Source organism: Hyla sarda (assembly GCF_029499605.1).
Source record: "Hyla sarda isolate aHylSar1 chromosome 2 unlocalized genomic scaffold, aHylSar1.hap1 SUPER_2_unloc_6, whole genome shotgun sequence".
In the NCBI taxonomy this organism is placed as follows: Eukaryota; Metazoa; Chordata; class Amphibia; order Anura; family Hylidae; genus Hyla; species Hyla sarda.
This window is the reverse complement of record NW_026607613.1, coordinates 463,289-484,042: the sequence shown is the minus strand read 5'-3', so window position 1 is coordinate 484,042 and position 20,754 is coordinate 463,289. Positions and strand designations below refer to the sequence as shown.

The window sequence follows — 20,754 nt, the reverse complement described above, 5'->3', positions numbered from 1 at the left end:
GGTGATGAGACTGAGGATGGAGTGCGTGGTGTGTATGGGATGATTCAGTGGTTGGTACAGTGGTTGGCAGTATTAATGGAGTACAGTGATTGGCAGTATTATATTAATGGAGTACAGTGGTTGGCAGTATTATATTCAGGGGTACAGTGGTTGGCAGTATTCAGGGGGTACAGTGGTTGGCAGTATTATATTCATGGGTACAGTATTTGGCAAGGTTATAATGATTATTGTCATCATACAGAGGATGAGGATCTACTGACAAATTAAGGAACCAATGATGTCCAGGTGTCAGACTCTGCAGAGAAGATGGAAGAAATCCCGGTGTCTGGACCAGATGAAGAAGAAAAGTAAAGACAACAGAGAAGACGTCACTCAGGTCAGTGATATCATTGTGTATTCTCCTAACTGTCCCATCAGAGCTGTAGTCACTGATATCATTGTGTAGTCTCCTGACTGTCCCATCAGCTGTAGTCACTTCAGACATGATGGGAGTTGCAGATTTCCAACATCTGGGGAGCCACTTGAACAAAGGTGATTGGTGGGGGTCCCATGAGTCAGACCCCCACTATAAAAATGGGCTGTTTATTTTAAAATGCCTGGGCCTATTTTTCGTCCCAGTCTGGCCCTGCCTGTAAGTCACTTCTATTACTAAGGAGCCAAGGAACCAGGGGGTGCCAAGGGGTGTCGTGCTAAGTCAAGGGGTGCGAGTGTAAAGGGGAGCACTGCCCTCTGCCTCCCAGCTAGATACGAGTCAGGCTGACCCGGGGGAGTACTCATGGGGCCTGGTCCGCACACTGAGAGGGACAGGGGCCACCCGGAGCCCACCTCAGGAGCCGTTCCATCCACCTGTGGTGGACAAGGCAAGTGGCGACACTACACGGGCGGGATAAGTGGAGGCACTCCGGTGGGGTCTAGGTACATGAGGGGGCACAGTGCTGGGGGGGGGGGCAGGCACATTCTTTGCACAGGGGCCCTCTGCTGTCTGTGTCCGCCCCTGGCTGGTTGGTAATGTAACTGTGCGGGAAAACCTTGGTAATAGCGACCACAATATAGTTACTTTTCACTTAAAATGTAGAAAACAAAGACAGGCGGGGAAGGCAAAAACATATAACTTTAAAAAGGCAAACTTCCCTGGGCTGAGGGCTGCACTACAGGACATAGACTGGGGGGAGGTGTTGTCAAATACTGATACAGAAGGTAAATGGGACATCTTTAAATCAACTCTAAATAACTATACAGCTAAATATATACCAAAGGGGAACAAATATAAACGATTAAAACTAAATCCTACATGGCTGACACATGATGTTAAAAGAGCAATAAACAACAAAAAAATAGCCTTCAAAAAATACAAATCTGATGGGTCAGCTATAACATTTAAACAGTACAAGGAGCTTAATAAAATCTGTAAAAATGTAATAAAAACAGCAAAAATTCAAAATGAGAGACAGGTGGCCGAAGAAAGCAAAACTAATCCTAAATATTTTTTTAGATATATAAATACAAAAAAACCAAGGACAGAGCATGTAGGACCCCTTAATAATGATAATGGGGAGGTTGTCACGGGCGATCAAGAGAAGGCGGAGCTACTGAATGGGTTCTTTAGTTCTGTATATACTATGGAAGAAGGAGCTGACATTGGCCAGGTCAGTCTATAGAGGATGTGCATAAGTTACAGGATGACTTGGATAGACTAAGTGTCTGGGCATCAACTTGGCAAATGAGGTTCAATGTGGATAAATGTAAAGTTATGCATCTGGGTACTAATAACCTGCATGCATCGTATGTCTTAGGGGGGATTAAACTGGCAGAGTCACTGGTAGAGAAGGATCTGGGTGTACTTGTAGATCACAGACTACAGAATAGCATGCAATGTCAGGCTGCTGCTTCCAAAGCCGGCAGGATATTGTCATGTATCAAAAGAGGCATGGACTCAAGGGACAGGGACATAATACTCCCCCTTTATAAAGCATTGGTACGGCCTCACCTGGAATATGCTGTTCAGTTTTGGGCACCTGTCCATAAAAGGGACACTGCGGAGTTGGAAAGGGTGCAGAGACGTGCGACTAAACTAATATGGGGCATGGAACATCTTAGCTATGAGGAGCGATTAAAGGAGTTACAATTGTTTAGTCTTGAGAAGAGACGTTTAAGGGGGGATATGATAAACGTATATAAGTATATTAATGGCCCATACAAAAAATATGGAGAAAAACTGTTCCAGGTTAAACCCCCCAAAGGACGAGGGGGCACTCCCTCCGTCTGGAGAAGAAAAAGTTTAGTCTCAAGGGGCGACACGCCTTCTTTACCGTGAGGACTGTGAATTTATGGAACGGTCTACCTCAGGAACTGGTCACAGCAGGAACAATTAACAGCTTTAAAACAGGATTAGATACATTCCTGGAACAAAATAAGATTAATGCTTATGAAGAAATATAAAATCTCATCCCTTCCCCAATATCGCGCCACATCCCTACCCCTTAATTCCCTGGTTGAACTTGATGGACATATGTCTTTTTTCGACCGTACTATGTAACTATGTAAAAATTCAGATAAGACCAGATCATGGTCCGACCAGACACAGTTTATATGACGTGCATACAGAAGGTGGGCGAGAGTGGAAGAGTTGGTTAGAATCCAGTCAATGCGCGTGTATAGGCCATGGGAAGGGGAATAATACGTGTAACCTCTTTGTTGCAAATTATGCACCCTCCAGGTGTCAATCAATTCAAGGTCAGCAAAGGTGCGGGTCAACCTCCTCTGCTGAGCTCCTGTACGTCGAAAAGATGAGGTATTAGACCTGTCCAGTACGCCATTGAAGACCATGTTGAAGTCCCCACTTCAAATTAAAATAATCATATGTGAGAGACTGCAGCCTGGTCGCCAATGATACAAAAAAGGCAAGGGGATCTTCATTAGGGGCATAAGAATTTACAATACACATTTTCCTGTCCTGGTAATCCCCCTCAAGAATGAGAAATCTACCTTCAGGGTCGCTATAGGCATTTGTAGGGGTGAATGAGAAGGAATTCTTTAACATAACTACCACTCCCCTAGTCTTTGTCTGGTATGAAGCAGCATAAACCCTGGAGTAGTTTTTATGTAAGAATTTCGGAAAAGAGGTAGGGGTGAAATGGCATTCTTGTAGGTTAATGACATCAGGATCGTGTTTTTCCTCTTTACTGGGGAGTTGAAGCCCCTCACATTATGAGATAAGACACGACACATGAGGAAAGAGGGGGACAGACTGTTGAGACCCAATTAGCTCCGAGCAGGCTATAACTACCCCTCCCCCTTACTACAATAATTAATTAAATAATAACTGACACAACAACAATTCAACTTTTCCGTGGGTGGGGATCGGCCAAAGCTTTATTTATAAAATTACTTATATAAATAACAATTTAACTGTAACAAAGACACCGATTGGCTTCTTGCCAACCCGAGAGGTGCTGCCACACTGTCCTGTGTGGAGGTCTACCCCGGGTTGACCCCGCTTTCACCGTCTTCTTACCGCCAAGCTGTGACTTACAATAAACAGAGATACAAAAAGGGAGGGCAAAACTCCGGGTCCTGGGCAGATTGAGGGGGGAAGGGAGGCACCACAGCTATAAATACCCAGGGGAGGGCCCCTGAAAGCCCGGGAAACTATTAGACCCCTGATTGGTGCACTCCTTCCCCCCCACCCATGGGACATACCACTATAGTTAGCAACAAGTTTTTACAGGCGGGGGAGGGGGCTAAAAAACATTGCCTGTATATTTCTTAACCCCTTAACTGCTCACCAGTCAGGGGGCAAGCTAGTTATGCACAGCTTGCCCCTCCAGACTGTTGAGACCCAATTAGCTCCGAGCAGGCTATAACTACCCCTCCCCCTTACTACAATAATTAATTAAATAATAACTGACACAACAACAATTCAACTTTTCCGTGGGTGGGGATCGGCCAAAGCTTTATTTATAAAATTACTTATATAAATAACAATTTAACTGTAACAAAGACACCGATTGGCTTCTTGCCAACCCGAGAGGTGCTGCCACACTGTCCTGTGTGGAGGTCTACCCCGGGTTGACCCCGCTTTCACCGTCTTCTTACCGCCAAGCTGTGACTTACAATAAACAGAGATACAAAAAGGGAGGGAGGGAGGGCAAAACTCCGGGTCCTGGGCAGATTGAGGGGGGAAGGGAGGCACCACAGCTATAAATACCCAGGGGAGGGCCCCTGAAAGCCCGGGAAACTATTAGACCCCTGATTGGTGCACTCCTTCCCCCCCACCCATGGGACATACCACTATAGTTAGCAACAAGCTTTTACAGGCGGGGGAGGGGGCTAAAAAACATTGCCTGTATATTTCTTAACCCCTTAACTGCTCACCAGTCAGGGGGCAAGCTAGTTATGCACAGCTTGCCCCTCCAGACTGTTGAGACCCAATTAGCTCCGAGCAGGCTATAACTACCCCTCCCCCTTACTACAATAATTAATTAAATAATAACTGACACAACAACAATTCAACTTTTCCGTGGGTGGGGATCGGCCAAAGCTTTATTTATAAAATTACTTATATAAATAACAATTTAACTGTAACAAAGACACCGATTGGCTTCTTGCCAACCCGAGAGGTGCTGCCACACTGTCCTGTGTGGAGGTCTACCCCGGGTTGACCCCGCTTTCACCATCTCCTTACCGCCACGGAGGAGACCAGTTAGCCCTACACTGGGCTCCGACCCCCACCCAAGAGATACTGGATAGCCAACACCTGGGGCCAACTCAGCCCCCCGAACACACCCAACACATTTCCTCTCCAGGAAAGTCGCCCAACACATTTCCTCTCCAGGAAATTCGCCCAAAACATAACCTCTCCAGGAAATCCGAGGTACCTGCCGCCAGGTCCTATGTTTTTGCATTTTATTTTTTATTTTATTTATTTTTTTGTATTCACTAACTCTTGTGTGAACTCATTTCTCAGACTCGCCCATACACCGAAGAGTGCCGCAGCACTCGCACCACCTTGCGGAAAGCCGCTCGCAAAACAAAAACACATGTGGGAAACATCAAACTGGGCGAAAATAGCAACGCAACATGCAGATCGCCCGCGCCCCACGCGCTGCGCTACCCTCTCCGGAAACTGAGCCCTCTCCGCCGACACCGACACAAAAAGAGAGCGAATCCCAAACTCACAACACCCCCTCCTACAAAGAGAAGCCAAAACCCAAAACAGACAATCGAGGGCGGGGAGCATAAAAGAAAAAGGGGGGGGGGGAGGCCCCCACCGCAGTCCAGTCAACAATAGGACGACAACCAGAAAAAACAGTCATTCGTGGACCCTCATGCAGCACAAGCTGTGTGTCCCAGATCGCCTAAGCAATCTCGGACCGACGGACCTGAAAACGCACAAAATAGGCACCCAAAAAACACATCAGACACCCAAGTGTCATGGAAGGAGACGAGGAGAAAGAAAGTGCCCCATCCACCTAGCCCCGAAAAAAGCCAGCGCAAAACCTCTGATCAGGAAAAACGACGCAAAAGCGACAACCAAAAATCCGACCCACAGCCGCCACCAAGCGACCCAAAAACTGATAGGAAAAAACGGTCGCCGACAGCAAGGCCCAGCTCACGGGCCCAGCCCCTAGGTATACACCAACATCCCACCAACCGCAAAGCAGAAAAGAAAAATCACCCCCCGCCATGCGGCAACCTCACCCCACTGGATCGCAGCACAGTGGGAAAGCACCCTTTTTTTTTTTTGCACTGAGTAGTAGGTGATTCACACGAACAGGTGAAGATACCCAGCGTCACATACTAAGAATGTTAATTGGATACATGCAGAATACAGCCCAAATCTCGAACCTCCTTGGATAGGAGACACAGCAGTTAACTTATTTTATCACAGCCTATCAAAACGAAATAGGAAGTCAAACAGCAGAACCTTGTAGGTACAAAAAACAAAACCCCTATCCACAGACACATTTGGAACCTTCGGGACCCTCCTTGACTGTAGACATTCCGGCCTCCACACCAACCCCAACTACTCGCAAGCGCCTCACCGTGAGTGCGACCAAGTCGCAGGAGCCACTAAAGCGGACCAAGAAATACACCAATCTCCACGATGACCCACAGGCCGAAAATTTAACCACAACTGTATCACTCAGTCCTACCCCGGGACCTGAACCCGAGGTGGTCTCCCATTCCACAGCCACATGAGCAAACCTTCCGACTCCACCCGAGGGAGCAACCTCCGGAACCACTGCCAGAGAACGGGACAAAGCGTCAACACCCAATACCAACCCCAGGGAGTACAGCCGCAAAATAAACCTTATCTCCAAACAGCGAAGCACTAGGTGCAACAAGCCGAGCACAGGAAGAAAGCCGAAAGAAAGAAATAATAACAGTGACAACGCCCCAAATGTCAGACCGACAAAACGCCCCCGATCACTCAAATCACACCCAAAAAAGAAAAGCATCACCAAATTATAGCGCAATCAAGCACAGGGGCCACGCCAACCCACACAGTACCGTTACAATCCTAGAACATGAACTGCCGAAGCAAGCACCCAAAGTCCCACAACCAACACCAAAGGAAAAAGCGCAAACAAAAAACCCAAGCATGGCAGAAACCCACTGACTACCAAGACACCCAGTAGTAAACCACCCTGCAGCACCACTGGAAAACCAAAACACCACACCAACAACCAACCAAACCAGCCACACCTGGGAACAGAGCGAGCTCCCCATGAGCTGCAACGGGGGACTGAAAGCAGGCCTGTCCACTGCATCACACTTGAAAAAAAAAACCAACCAACCGGAACGTCAGCCCTTAGTGCACCAGGGGCACATATGCGAGGGCACAGATACCACACACCCTCGGCGGCCAGAGACAACCTGCAGGAAAAAACTCCGCCCTGAACCACATTCCACGTGGAACATTCAGTAAACCAGCAAGGACCGGAACCGGGGCACATAGCGAGCCCTGAAGAAACCAAAACAGAGAAAACGCAATTACTCCCTGACCATAGGAAAGCAGCAAACCAACGCCAACAAGGCATGCGGAAGACATGCTAATCTCCTCAAAATCGTTCCAATTTTAACATACATGCTGCCGAAGCGAGCACAAAATATGGACGCTTCACAAATTTGCATGTCAGCCTTGCAGCAACAAACCACACCCCAACAAGTGTAGAGCACAGGAGAATCACCCTCCGGAATACCACCACGAACAGAAGAAACCACACAGGCAAGACAAACGGAGACACAAGCAAAACCTACCCCCAGAGACTCAAGCGAAACCTACCCTCCGCCACATCAGCCAAAGCACCCAGCACGACATACAGGAGTCCCATGCCTACATGAGATTGGGCGAAACAGGAAAAAACAGCAGACAAATATACTAGGACAATGGAGCAGCGGAGAGAGACTACAACTTAAGATGGAGAGATAAACCAAACAAAGGGGGAGAAAACCCAAAGAAACAAAACCGTGACTGGGTGGCAGCCACCGATTCAGGAAAAGGAACATGCCTACGGGAGCTAAGTCAGCAAAACCCCGGCCACCTAGAGCGTAAGGCCAAAAGACCACACACCCAAGCGCGCACCGCAGAAAATGATACCCTACCAAAGCACCCCGTCAAGAAGAGACTTACCCAACTCACAACCAGAGACCAACACAGATATACACCCATATCCGAGACCCAAACTCAACAAACACACTGGAACAAAAGGACGAACACTACACAGACGTAGCCATAAGCACACAAACCAGGGAAGGGGCAAAGCCCCACATCAGAACACTCACCAATTCCAGAAAATGGAGAAGCACAACAGAGGGAGGAACCACTTCACCACCGCCGCAGGCGTGGGACAAGGCACGCTGGAGACCGCCGGGTCGCGGGCACTCGGCCGCCGCACGGAACGGCGCCGGAAACCACGCCGGGAAAACAGCAGTAGAGGACTCCGAGGGAGAACCCTGCGGGAAGAACCGAAACACCTACTCCCCGCAGGTGAACAGAAGGCCCAAAAAACACCGCCTGTGCCGCCCCCCAGGACCAGAGCGAGAGCGGCGACAAATACGTCTATGCCCCCATCCGGCCCCAGAGGGGGGAAGAGCAACACAAAATCAGGGGAGCACTCCCTACCCCTCCACGGGGGGCATTGGAGAGGCAGGAGGAAGGAGGACAGCAGCGGCAGCAGTGGGGGAAGGGGGGGGGGTTGGGAACTCGGGGCAGAGAGGTGATGGGGAGGCGTGGGGGGGCGCAGTGGCTGCAAGAACCATGGGGAGCACTGGAAGAGCACGAGGAAAAAGGGGGGGGGGCAGCAGCAGCAGTGGGCAGGGGGGGAGTGCTAGTGTGGTGGGGGTAAGGAGCCGGGCAAAGGAGTGGGGACGGTATGAGGGCTCATATAGTTGGCGTTTTGATCTGAAGCTGTCCGCAGTACCATTGTCGTTTCGATCAGAGTTTGAGATCGCTGTTTTTCATATTTACGGTATAAAAAGGGGTAAAAAATACGCTATTTTGGACTGTGAAATTTATTTATTCAAGTAATATTACTTATTTATGTATTTTATTCATTAATTAATAAATTTGTAATGTTTTTTTTTTTTTTTATATTATACACGTACGCCATAGACGAAGCGCCTTAAATGACTATATTTATTTATTAATTTTTTTAATTAATTAATTAATTTATTTATTTTTTTATACTACGGACATGTAGGCACGCGGCGATACCACACATGTGTATGTTGTTGTAATATACAGTATTTTATGTATTATTATTTTATTTATAGATTTTAATTTTTTATCATTACTATTATGATATTTTTATTTTCTTTTCTTTTTCTTTTTTTTTTTTTTATTATTATTAATTTTTATTTTTTATTTATTTATTTTATGATGGGGAAAAGGGGGGTGATCAAACGTGTAAAATTGCAAGGGTTAAAAGATCTTTATTAACTTAACTATTGAATTACTTCAACAGTTTTTTTTTTTTTTTTTTGCATTGCTATAGCTCCCCTAGGAGCTATAACACTGCACACACTAAACCTGACACCGATCACTTGCCATGTAGTAACATGGCAATGATCGGTGTTATCAATGATTGATTGCTCAAGCCTGAATTTCAGGCTTGGAGCAATCAATTGAGGAGCGGACGCGCAGGAGGCAGGTGAGTGACCCTCCTGCTGCGTCCCAGCTGATCGGGACATCGCGATTTTATCGCGATGGTCCCGATCAGCCCGCTGAGCAGCCGGGATGCGTTCAATTACATTTTCAGACGCGGCGATGACTTTGATCACCGCGTCTGAAAAGGTGATGCCGGACATCTGCCAGATCGGCGATGTCTGGCATTATCAGGGGTCCTGGTCGCTAATAGCAATTGGGACCCAACAGCTATAATGCGCGCTCACTATGTGAGCGCGGATTATAGCTGGGGACGCGCAAATGGACGTTAATAAACGTCCATTTGCGCAAACGTTAAAGGGGGTTAAAACAGCAGCAGCCATCCAGGGGCCGCCACCTCCAGAGCGGAGGGGACAAACAGGCGGGAGGGGGGGGGGGTTATGGTAAGGACCGCAACAGGGGGGGGGGAGGCAGACGAAGGGGACCACAACAGGGGGGAAAAAAGAGACGGACGGGGCAAGTAGGTAATCAGAGCCTGCTCCAGGAGCACCCCGGAGAGAGGGATCAAAGTACAGGCAGGGGAGAGGGCAAAAGAACGGGACAGGGCTCAAAGGGATTACAGTGGGAAAGGAGGGCAGGACTGATAAGAGGTCCGCCAGCCTCCTGAACCTGCCAAGGGTGCAACAGGAGGGGAGGCCAGCTCAGCCACAAGGGAGCATGCCAGCCCTCACCCTCCTGCTCCATCCAGGCCACAAATAAGGGGCAGACACATACCAGCCAGCAGTCAAAACTCCGGGTCCTGGGCAGATTGAGGGGGGAAGGGAGGCACCACAGCTATAAATACCCAGGGGAGGGCCCTTGAAAGCCCGGGAAACTATTAGACCCCTGATTGGTGCACTCCTTCCCCCCCACCCATGGGACATACCACTATAGTTAGCAACAAGTTTTTACAGGCGGGGGAGGGGGCTAAAAAACATTGCCTGTATATTTCTTAACCCCTTAAGTGCTCACCAGTCAGGGGGCAAGCTAGTTATGCACAGCTTGCCCCTCCATTCTGGGAAGAACATGCATTGACCACGGCAGACATCAACATAGGGGCAACTGGACAGACTAGAACTGAAAAGGGAGAAACATAAGGTAAGATGCTCCAAATGAACCAAATCTTTCTGCCATTTCAACATCACAAGCAACCCGAGAGATAGGGCAGCAAGATAATCCACCCCCACCGAGATCCCCTTGAGATGGGCATCGCCACAGATATAGAAAAGAATGAGATAGAAAAACAGGCTAAGATCAGATTAGGTAGAGAATGGAGGGAAGAAGCAGTATCAGAGAGTACCGGGGTACAGAGAACAGAGAACAAAGCTGTCAATAAAGGAAGGGACCAATAAGGAGCCAGAAAAGAGTCATGAGTTACAAAAGAGAGAAGTAAGGAAGAGGTAAAAAGTAGAAAGAGACAATGGCAATTATGCCTATATAGTGCATAGAAACTGTAAACAAACAGGGCTATCATTAGGAAGCCGTAAAAATAGTATACTCATCCACAGTGTAGGGGAGAACAATCAAAACAAAACCTGCGTGAGTCCAGGAACCACCGTAGCCAGCAAGACCCATAATAAACAAGGGTTAGGCATAGACCTCAATAGTAGAGGAGTGGAAGGAAAAATAAAATAAAACGGAGTTCATCCAGGCTTGTGTGCTTGGTTCCGATGGCGCTTGTGTGGAACTTCAGCTCTCTGCCATAGCCTCTTAAGGGTCGGAGAGCGGGAGAGCAAAGTAGCATGTTCGTCATAAGGAATGTCCTCACGATGCAGGATCTCCATAGCTTCCGAGGGAGTATGAACAACATATGAGCGAGAGCGTATTTGAAATTGTAGTGAAAAGGGGAATCCCCAGCGGTATTTGATTTGGGCCTTCTGGAGCCCCAAGGTAACGGGTCTCATATGGCGTCTTCTTTCCAGAGTCGAGGTTGCTAAGATGTAGAGGGTGCCGCATATAGATGAACTGAAGGTGGCATGTCAGGTAGTGGTGAAACATTGCGGGCGGCTTGCAGAACCTTGTCCCGCATTTCAGGATAATGCATGCGTAGGACAACATCTCTCGGCACATCGGGGTTTTTGGGACATCCAAGTGCTCTGTGGACCCTATCCATTAGCAGGTAGGACCGGTCTGTTTGTGGTAATAGCGCAGCAAACAGGTTCAGAATAGTAGTGTTTAGGTCAGTGACCGTTTCCGGCAAGCCGCGAATGCGAACATTAGCCCGCCTGGATCTGTTTTCAAGATCCTCGATCTTAAGTTCCAACAAGTCCAATTTGTCAATGTGGTCGGAGAGGAGACTTCTATCAGCCTCAATAGCTACCGCCAAATCATCAGCCCTCAGCTCCATATCGGAGACCCTGTTGCCCAGTTCGCCCACCTGTTTGGAGAGGTCAGCCACGGCCTTAGATAGTTCAGCCTTGAACATAAGTTGAATGGACCGGTACAGTTCAGCTGGGTTCATGGGATCCGCTGGGAGAATAGGAGCCGGCGACTCGTCCGTTCTGTCTTCCTCCTCAGGGACTACAGGACTGGAAGCGCGCGAGGGAGTCGGCGCCATATTGGATTTCTGGCCAGAGCGGAATATCTCAGGTATGGTCTGTGAGAGAGACCTCTGCGAGCCTCCTGCCCGGTTCTTCTCCATCTCCGTAGGGTCAGCCTGTCTTGAGTGCTCGCGATGCCGCTGTGGAGCTGAAAAATCAGCGCTAGTTGTAGCTAAATCTCGGCAGGTGGCGCGGAGCTCACAGGGAACACGTCCTTCCTAGCGAGCCGCGCGCATGCGCCCTCCGTTTTTTTTTTTTGGGGGGGGGGGGGGGGTATTTTCTCACAATTTTTTTTTATAGAAATCCTTCAGTCAAATGATGAAAGAATCACATGACTTGTAATGAGAAAAGCCAGAGGGGAAAAAAAACACCAAAGAAAAAACACTTCCTATAATAATAATAAGGATGATGATGATGATTGATAAAAATAATAATACACATTGGGACAGATGTATGAAAACCTGTGCAGAGGTCAAGTGGACCAGTTGCCCATAGCAACCAATCAGATCGCTTCTTTCACTTTTCAGAGGCCTCCTTAAAAATGGAAGAAACTACCTGATTGGTTGCTATGGGCAACTGGTCCACTTTCCCTCTTCCCTGGTTTTGATAAATCTCTAAGACCCCCCCCCCAGTGCTTTTAACAAAAATAACACAAAGATAGCTGAGAAAAGAAATGAGGGGGGAGATTTTTTAGCAAAAAAAAAAAAAAAAATACATCAAACAAGAATTGTGTTTGTTCCTAGGCTTAGGCTGTGATTAAAAACAACATATAAATGGTGTTTTTCAAAGCCCACATTGCTTTATTTCCTGTGCTTTTCCCCCCCTTTCGACAGACGTCTGTCCAGCTATTGCAAAGCTACAACTCCCAGCATGCCCTGACAGCCAAAGGCTGAGAGTTGTAGTTTTGCAACAGGTGGGCAGCCACAGGGGATCGGTGTTGCAGTATGTCAATCTAGGGCCATGGTGTCTGATCTTGAACTGGCAGCAGGAGCCACGACCACTTTAAATCAATGGCTGCTGGGACATCTGACTAGTGACATCCTTCGCTCCAGACCGCAACGTCAGGGACGTCACTCGTCAGACGTCCCGGCGGCCAGCGCTGCTCCTTGAGCCTACCGGAGTAGCATTGATCTATGTAAGAAACCTATGGGCCCAGGCTGTTGGGGCCACCAAATGATATTACTTATACAGAATGTCTGGTTAGGAGAAACAAATATAACGCACCCACAGGGAGTGGCGCCATTTTAATAAAATTTGTCAAAAACCTTAGATAACAGACATACAGAATATATTAGAAAGCTTTTTTGATTTTCAGCCAATCAGAGAGCAGCACTACTGAAATAGAACTCCCAGGAGGTAACAGCGTGTCACACATGTGATGTCATAACCATTGTCCACCAAAGAGCAGCACTGAGCAGAAATAACACTGCTCCTGTTCATTCTCCATCAGTGAGGGGCCGGTGCTGGACACTGTGTAGGGACACGGGAATGCAAAGTCATACACATGACTGTGACTGGTAAGTGTTACATTGTTGTGTCCAAAAGATCTTTAGTGCAGTTCCATGTGTATTTCTATGATAAACATGTAAATAATCTATCTTTTTTTTCTTATCTTAGATGCACTATCTCCAGGACATGGAGTAGCATTTCCGGACCTACAGCAAGACGTTGGATGAAGGCATAGCCCCAGAAATAACACTGGTCCTGTTCATCAGTGAGGGGCCGGTGCTGGACACTGTGTAGGGACACGGGAATGCAAAGTCATGCACATGACTGTGACTGGTAAGTGTTACATTGTTTTGTCCAAAAGGTCTTTATTGCAGTTCCATGTGTATTTCTATGATAAACATGTAAATAATCTATCTTTTTTGTCCCCTATCTTAGATGCACTATTTCCAGGACATGGAGTAGCATTTCGGGACCTACAGCAAGACGTTGGATGAAGGCACAGGCCTAGGAATCATGCACATACACAGAAACATTTGCCCAAATTCTAGAGGTAACCTCCTTTAGTATGCCCAGAGGAAGGGCCATACAGTAGCCATGGATTCCCTACAGGTTTCCTCCCCTCTGGAGGTTTTTCCTGTCCTGAGTATTAGTTACTGTACGCTCTTTGTGAGTGATGGGAGGTTACAAACAATCCCCTACACAAACATTTTAATAAATTATAAATAAAGTTCCCCTTTTTTTAAACTGTTCTTTGACTTGTTCGACTCATTTATTTATTTCTGTGTGTGAAAATAGAGTTAGCAAAACATGGATGACCAAAGCTGCTCTCCTGCACGATCTGCATAATGCGGTGCGGAGAGAGGTAACTGGTGCTGGGTGGTGCAGTTTATGAGGCAAACGTAGAACACCCAGCAAGTTCCATGCACAAGCCTTTTTCTGATGAATGGGACTCATGCAGGGAACTTGCTAGGGGTCATACGGTTGCAAAGGATCAACTTTTGGGTACATGAACTGTCCCTTAAAGGGGTACTCCGCCTCTAGATATCTTATCCCCTATGTAAAGGATAGGGGATAAGATGTCTGATCAAGGGGATCCTGCTGCTGGGACCCCAGCTATCTCCATGCAGCAACCAAAATTCTAAATAGTATTTTTAGATCACTGGTTCCTGTGGTGGGATTCGTGACATCATGCCACACCTTCTTGTGACATCACACCACCTCCCATAGACATAAATGGAAAGGGTGTGGCGTGAGGTCACGACCTGCACCACGAGAACCCAGAGTTCTAAATATATTATTCAGAACGCCGGGTGCTGCATGAAGATCGCGGGGGTCCCAGTGATCAGTCAACTTTTGTCCTATCTTTAAGGTAGGGGATAAGATATCTAGGAGCGGAGTACCACTTTAAGGAATTAGAGAGTCTAGGCATGCCTTACAAGCAGGTAGAAAAAGAACAGCTGGGAGAAATGACTGGAGACGAAGCAATGTTTGACTGGGACCGATTTTGGGTGTGTTCTGGCCAATTAAAGGAGAACTATGGCAAAAATGTACTTATCCCCTACCCATGGGTTATTGGATAAGTAGCTGATCGTGGGGGGTCCCCCTGCAATACCTGGGATGAGACCCGTCGCTCAGTGAGAAGCGCGCGCTGCAGACGTCAAATCTCAATTTCCCTGGACCCCCCCCTTCCTTCATGTCCACCAAAGACGCCCCCAGACTGCTGTCTCTTATAGAGTTTTATGCCCAGAAATGGTTGGCTACTCACTTTGTCAGTAGATTCTCATCCTAAATATGAAGACAATCGGGGAAATGTACCTGTGGAGAGGAAATGTTGTCCAGTTGCTCTTAGCAACCAATCAGATCACTTCTTTTATTTTTCAGAGGTCTTCTCAAGAATGAAAGAAGCAATCTGATTGGTTGCTATGGGCAACCTGATGAAAACATCTTTTTTTTCTTTAACAACTACAGTACTACAACTCCCATTGTAGTGTGTCTGTTCAACCTGAGCCTCCTCCAACCCTGACCCTTAGGGGGGCACAGACGGACCACACTGGGGGTTGTAGTACTTTCATTTTTACAGTTCCCCTATAACTCTGCAGCTTCGGTAGAAGTATGAGGCTCAGCCTTAGAGTCAGTGTATATGGCTGCTCCAGTGTTCTTCTCTTTTACAGCCTGGACCCTGTTCTCCTCCACACTGGTCCCTGTGGTCGGGTCAGATGGTTCTGGACTGGGGCTGAACGGTTGCTTGAGGGATTTAGTGGCAGATTTTTTTGGGACTTTAGTTGTTGGATGACCTCTCTCTTCAGTGGCTGCTGATATTCGTAGTACAGAATTTACAGGTGTTACGTAAAAGGGGTACTCCGGGGGAAAACATTTTTTTTTTTTTTAAATCAACTGGTGCCAGAAAGTTAAACAGATTTGTAAATTACTTCTTAAAAATCTTAATCCTTGCAGTACTTATCAGCTGCCGTATGCTATAGAGGAAGTTGTATAGTTCTTTTCGGTCTGACTACAGTGCTCTCTGTGAGTAGGAGCAAATCTCCATAGTAAACTTCTCCTACTCCAGACAGTTCCTGACATGGACAGAGGTGTCAGCAGAGAGCACTTCCTGTGGAACACAGCAGCTGTTGGGTGTGTCTGACTTCCAGAGTTTTCCAGAGAGAGAGGATTGTAGCAGTGTTTCCTACAGCCTTTTCCCCAGGAGGGTGGCAGCTTCCTTGGGAGAGCCTCCTGCTATGGAGCCCCAGACTTCCACCCCTCGAACTAGGCCGGCGGGGGGTGGGAGTGAGTGAGCTACGGCCGATTCCAAGGACAGGGTGAGAAGATCCAGCAGGCTCCGCAGTAATGTGGAGCCCACTTCCGCGTCCGTCGCTGGAAACCGCAAGGCGTCCGATAAGAAGCTTATGATTGTGTCTTCAGGGACTGTGTCTGATATTATGGGACCCCAGCAACGAGGGGTGAAGGGTCCCAGGGAGTCGCTAGCTACTTTCGGTTCCCGCATGCAGACAAATCTAGTAGAATATGAGCAGCTGGGGAAAAAGCTGAAAATCATAAGGGAAGACCTGAGGTTTGCTCGCTACAAAACAGAAAACTCTGCCAAGGCTATGAGGGCTAAGTTTGCTGCCAGGGTGTGTGAGCTGAAGGCAGAGGAGCAGGAGGTGGTGAGAGCCTGAATGCTGATTGTAGAGGGAGCGGTCATGTTTAAAGAAAAATTGAAGAATGAAGACCGCTATAAAACCATGCGGACCCCTGTGAAGGAGGAAGAGGATAGTCAGGGGGAGGAAGAGTGCTTGTGTGTCACGGAGGAGAAGATGGAGGAAGGTGGTGAGGGAGATGGCGGCAGTGAGGGTGATGAGAGTGAGGGGGATGTGTGTGATACCCTGTGTACCCCTAAGACCTCTGTCACCCCGAGTGCGGATTACATCAACCCTGCCCAAGTCGCCTTACCAGCCACCTCTGAGGAAAGTGACAGTAATGATGGCGGTGACAGTGGACTGGTCTGTGGGGGGCTCCTGCGGGCCATAGTGATGCAATAGTCACCCACCCGTCTGGAAAATTTCAGTTTTGGCCAGGACCTGGGCCCTGAGGAGAGGAAGAAAAAGAAGAAGAAGAAAAAGGCTGAGGAGCAGATAAAGTTTGTTTTCTCTCCTATCCAGCAGTCTGGGCCACCTGAAATGTTGGTTCAGGCTGCTGGGCCCCCCACCCTGCCAGATCCCGCTTCTGCTGTGGAACGGGACCAGCACGGGGGGGTACAGTGCTGCATCCAATATGGCCGCGGGTGCTACAGTCACGCGTCCTGCTGGTAGGGAAGAGCAGGAAGGGCTAATAGTGGGCAATAGCTATGCGGCAGTTTGCAAGGGGAGCGGTTCCCCGAGTATTGTGAGCAATGTTACTATCCCTGCGGGGCACTTCTCTGAGAGGGGGGAGAGTGTCCAGGCACCTGAGGTGTGTGGTGAGATCTTCTGCTCGGGGGGCGGTCCCCTGGGCGCTGCTAGTAGTGTCGGTGCTGCGGGGCACTCCCCTGAGAGGGGGGGGGGGGAGCGTCCAGGTGTCAGAACCTGCTGCTGAGCCCATGCGGTTGGGCGCAGTGTGTGGCGCAGGCACTGCAGGGATCTCCCCTGTGAGAGAGGGGAGTCCCTGCGCATCAGTGGCAGGAGGAGTGGTGGAGGTGCGCCTGAAAGGGCAGCCTCAGCTTTGGGAGGTGATGTCGGCGGTGACATCTCGAATGGAGGAGGAGTCAGGGTCGCCGACAATGGCAGCCGCCGGTGACCTGAGAATGTACAAAAAGGCCAAGCTAAAGCATGTCCAGGCCAGCCCAGAGGCAGTCTGTGAAGCAGCTGCTGATCCCAAAAATACTGTCAACAAAAGCAATGTTAATACAAGGTGTGTGAAAGATGGGAGAGGTAGTGCTGTGGATGAGAGGGGTGTATGTGGCAGTGGTAGTGGTGCAAATGGGAGGAGTGGTAGTGGTGCAGATGGGAGGAGTGGTAGTGGTGCAGATGGGAGGAGTGGTAGTGGTGTAGATGGGAGGAGTGGTAGTGGTGTGAATGAGAGTGGTGATAGTGGAGTGAATGAGAGGAGTGGTAGTGGTGTGAATGAGAGGAGTGGTAATGGTGCAGATGGGAGGAGTAGTGGTGCGAATGAGAGTAGTAGTAGTGGTGTGGATGGTAGGAATAAGAGTGGCTTTTGTGGCAGTACAGGTGGCCTAGGCGGGGATGTAGGGACGGTGTCTGGTCCGGCTGCCCCCCCGGTCGTCAGGAGTTATGCAAGTATGGCGGCTGGGGGTTCAGTAGGATCTTTACCTCCTGCATCTGGTGAAGGTCAGTTGCAACAGCGCCTCCTGGAGGCACTAAAGAGAGGAGAAAGGACGCTCCAGGTAGAGGGAAAGGAGAAGGACCTGTCTTTTTGGGTGGAGAGACATGGTCTGGGAGCGTTCCGAGAGAGGAATGGGGAGACCGTATGGTCCCTCCAGACACCCGGGCAGGAGGTAGGTCGCAGGAATGTGGCCCATTTTGTCTGGAAAGGCGAAGATGCGTGCCCCCAAAGGGGCAAGGTGGTGGAGCTTCTTTTCCAGATGGGTTTCAGGGCTGGGGACATCTTTGCCCTGATTCACCCCTTCGGCTCCTCCGAGTTTGACGTCAGCTTTGTTAGGCCGGAAGGACTAGATCTCTTTTGGTCTAATTATGAGCTGATGAAAAACGAGCCCGGATGGCGAGAAAGTGACCGTTTTGACCCGTAATGAGTCACTTTCTTGTTATGACATTATGACCTGGCTGGGCAGGTACGGGGAGGTGACGGACGTCCCCCGGAAGAACTTTGACGAGCACAATATATGGTCTGGGGCCTGGACGTTTTCCGTTCGTCTCAGGCGTTCAGGGAACACGGTCACCCACATCCCTTCGGCCGCCTTTCTGGGATGCGACAGGATTCAGATCTTCTACCAGGGGCAGCCGAGGCTGTGTCACAGGTGTGGTGACCCAAACCACTTTAGTGCCAACTGCACTCAGCAGATATGCGCCCTCTGCTGTGCGGTGGGTCATCTGGCGGCCACCTGTGGGCAGATCGGTGTAACTTGTAGGGTGACTTAGGTCACCCGTTCAGCCGGTGTCCACGCTCGAATTCTCTAACACTGTGACCGCCCCGGCTGGGGAGAGCCTAATGGTTGCCCCTGCGGGGGAGGGGACTAGTGGAGGAGAGGGGGCACCAAAGCCAGTGAAGGAAAAACGGGGAAGCACATGTTGGAGAGGGCCCTTGAGAATGCCCAGGTGCCAGGGGTGGCTCGGGGTCCCACTCCAGACACTGGCTCAGAAGGAGGTCAGAATAACTCTGAGGCTTTGGGTGGGGCCGAACTGGATGAGAAGATAGGGAGACTGCGTAGGGAAGAAGGTCAAGATGCTCCTTCCTCCAGTAATGCCTCTGAATCCAAAACTGTGGATGAGGAGGAGAAGGAGGGGCAGACAGTAAATGGTTGGCCAGGAAAAGAAGAGGAGGAGGAAGAAGGGTAAGAGTAAGGCAGCGCCGTCCTCCTCTTCAGTTGTAGCCTCAGACCATAGAAGGAACAACTCAGTCTCTGACCCTCTGATCGTCCTTTCAAATCGATATGAGGCCCTTGGGGATACCATCTCCCCTCCTCTTCTCGAGGGTCCGGAGGCAGTGCGGCCTCCAGGAGGTGCCGAGTCTCCTTCCTCTGGGGCAGTTTCCTCAGGGGCTGAGGTAACACCAGATGCTGGAGGTAAAGATCCTGGGATGGATATATCCCTGAGTTTAAAAAGAGGCAAAGGGTCTTTCTCCGATTCAGATGGGGGTGGAGGGAAGGAGAGGAAGAAGGTTTAAGGGCTGAGGCCATCTAACTCAATCACCCAGGATGACGGCACTCACCCCACTGACGTTGGCATCCATTAACTGTGCCAGCATAAAATCAGATACGGCTAGATTCGCAGCCTTTGATTTTCTCGGCCGTGTTGAAGCCGACATTTTCTTTTTACAAGAGACCAGGTTGTCAGATCTAGCCTCCCTGGTAAAAGCCAGAAGAGAGTGGAGGCGTGGTCCCTCCCACTGGTCTCTTGCGGCTGAGCCGTATAGTGGGGTGGCGGTCCTTTTTACCGCTCCTGTTGAATGCAGACGGGTTATTGAGTTAGAAATGGGGAGGTGCCTGATCTTAGATGTCTTCATGAAGGGACAAGAGCTCCGGCTCATTAACATCTACCCCCCGCAAACTAAGCAGGGCCGTAAAGAGCTCTTTATGAAGATTAAGCCCTTTCTTTTTACGAGTCGGCAAGTGATCTTTGGAGGGGACTTCAATAATGTCACGAGGTCCCAAGATAGGAGAGGCTCCAATGGTCCGCTGACTTGCGATGGTGTGGCAGTGATTAGCATAGCTAGAGAAGCTCGCCTAGAGGACGCCCACATCCGGAGCCCCTCAAGCCACACAGGTTTCACCTATCATCAAGGTAGTCGCAGGTCTAGGATAGATAGGTTTTATTTAAAGGAGGAAGCCGTATCTTCCGCAGTGTCCGTGGTTGAGGTGGAGTTCTCCGACCACTGTATGATTTTGTTTTCCCTGAATGTTTCAGAGACCCCCCGGATGGGAAAAGGTTTTGGAAGCTGAATTCGTCCCTCCTGGAGGAAGCAGAGATAAGACAGTCCTTTGAGGATTTTCTTCAGAGTCAGGTACCTTTACTGGGCCTTTGTAGTAGTAAGTCAGAGTGGTGGGAGATATTCAAGAAGCGGGTTGCGGGGTTCTTCCGCCAGCTCTCGAGCCTCAGGTCCCTGAACAGGTATCGCCTGTATCAGGGTCTGAGGAGGAAACTCGAGCTTCTTGTCTCGACTGGAGGTAGCCGTGAGGATATCTCCAGAGTGAAATCCTTGCTGATGGGGTGTCAGTACGATAGGCACGCATCTTTGGTTTTTGAGAGGGATTTCGGGAAGTACCGCTCGGCCGACCCTTACAGAAACTGTAAGATGTCAGTGAGTAGTAAAGTCATTTCAGGACTGATTGATAGTACAGGATCTCTGAATCGGTCCAGACAAGGGATCTTGGAGGTCGTCAGATCCTTCTACTCGCACCTCTTGGGAAGGAAGGATCTAGATCAAGATAAGATGTCGGCTTTCCTGGCT

At 49.1% G+C, this 20,754-nt stretch overlaps 1 protein-coding gene across 1 annotated transcript; it reads right to left on the bottom strand.

Annotated features, from left to right (window-relative positions):
* Positions 1 to 11,081: 11,081 nt before the first annotated feature.
* Positions 11,082 to 15,016, bottom strand: LOC130298397 (uncharacterized). The gene is made up of 2 exons (XM_056551315.1): positions 14,903 to 15,016; positions 11,082 to 11,866 (listed from the first exon to the last, which is right to left on the bottom strand). The coding sequence occupies exon 2, from the start codon at positions 11,787 to 11,789 to the stop codon at positions 11,082 to 11,084; it is 708 nt and encodes a 235-aa protein (XP_056407290.1). The 5' UTR covers positions 11,790 to 11,866; positions 14,903 to 15,016.
* Between the last annotated feature and the right edge of the window lie 5,738 nt (positions 15,017 to 20,754).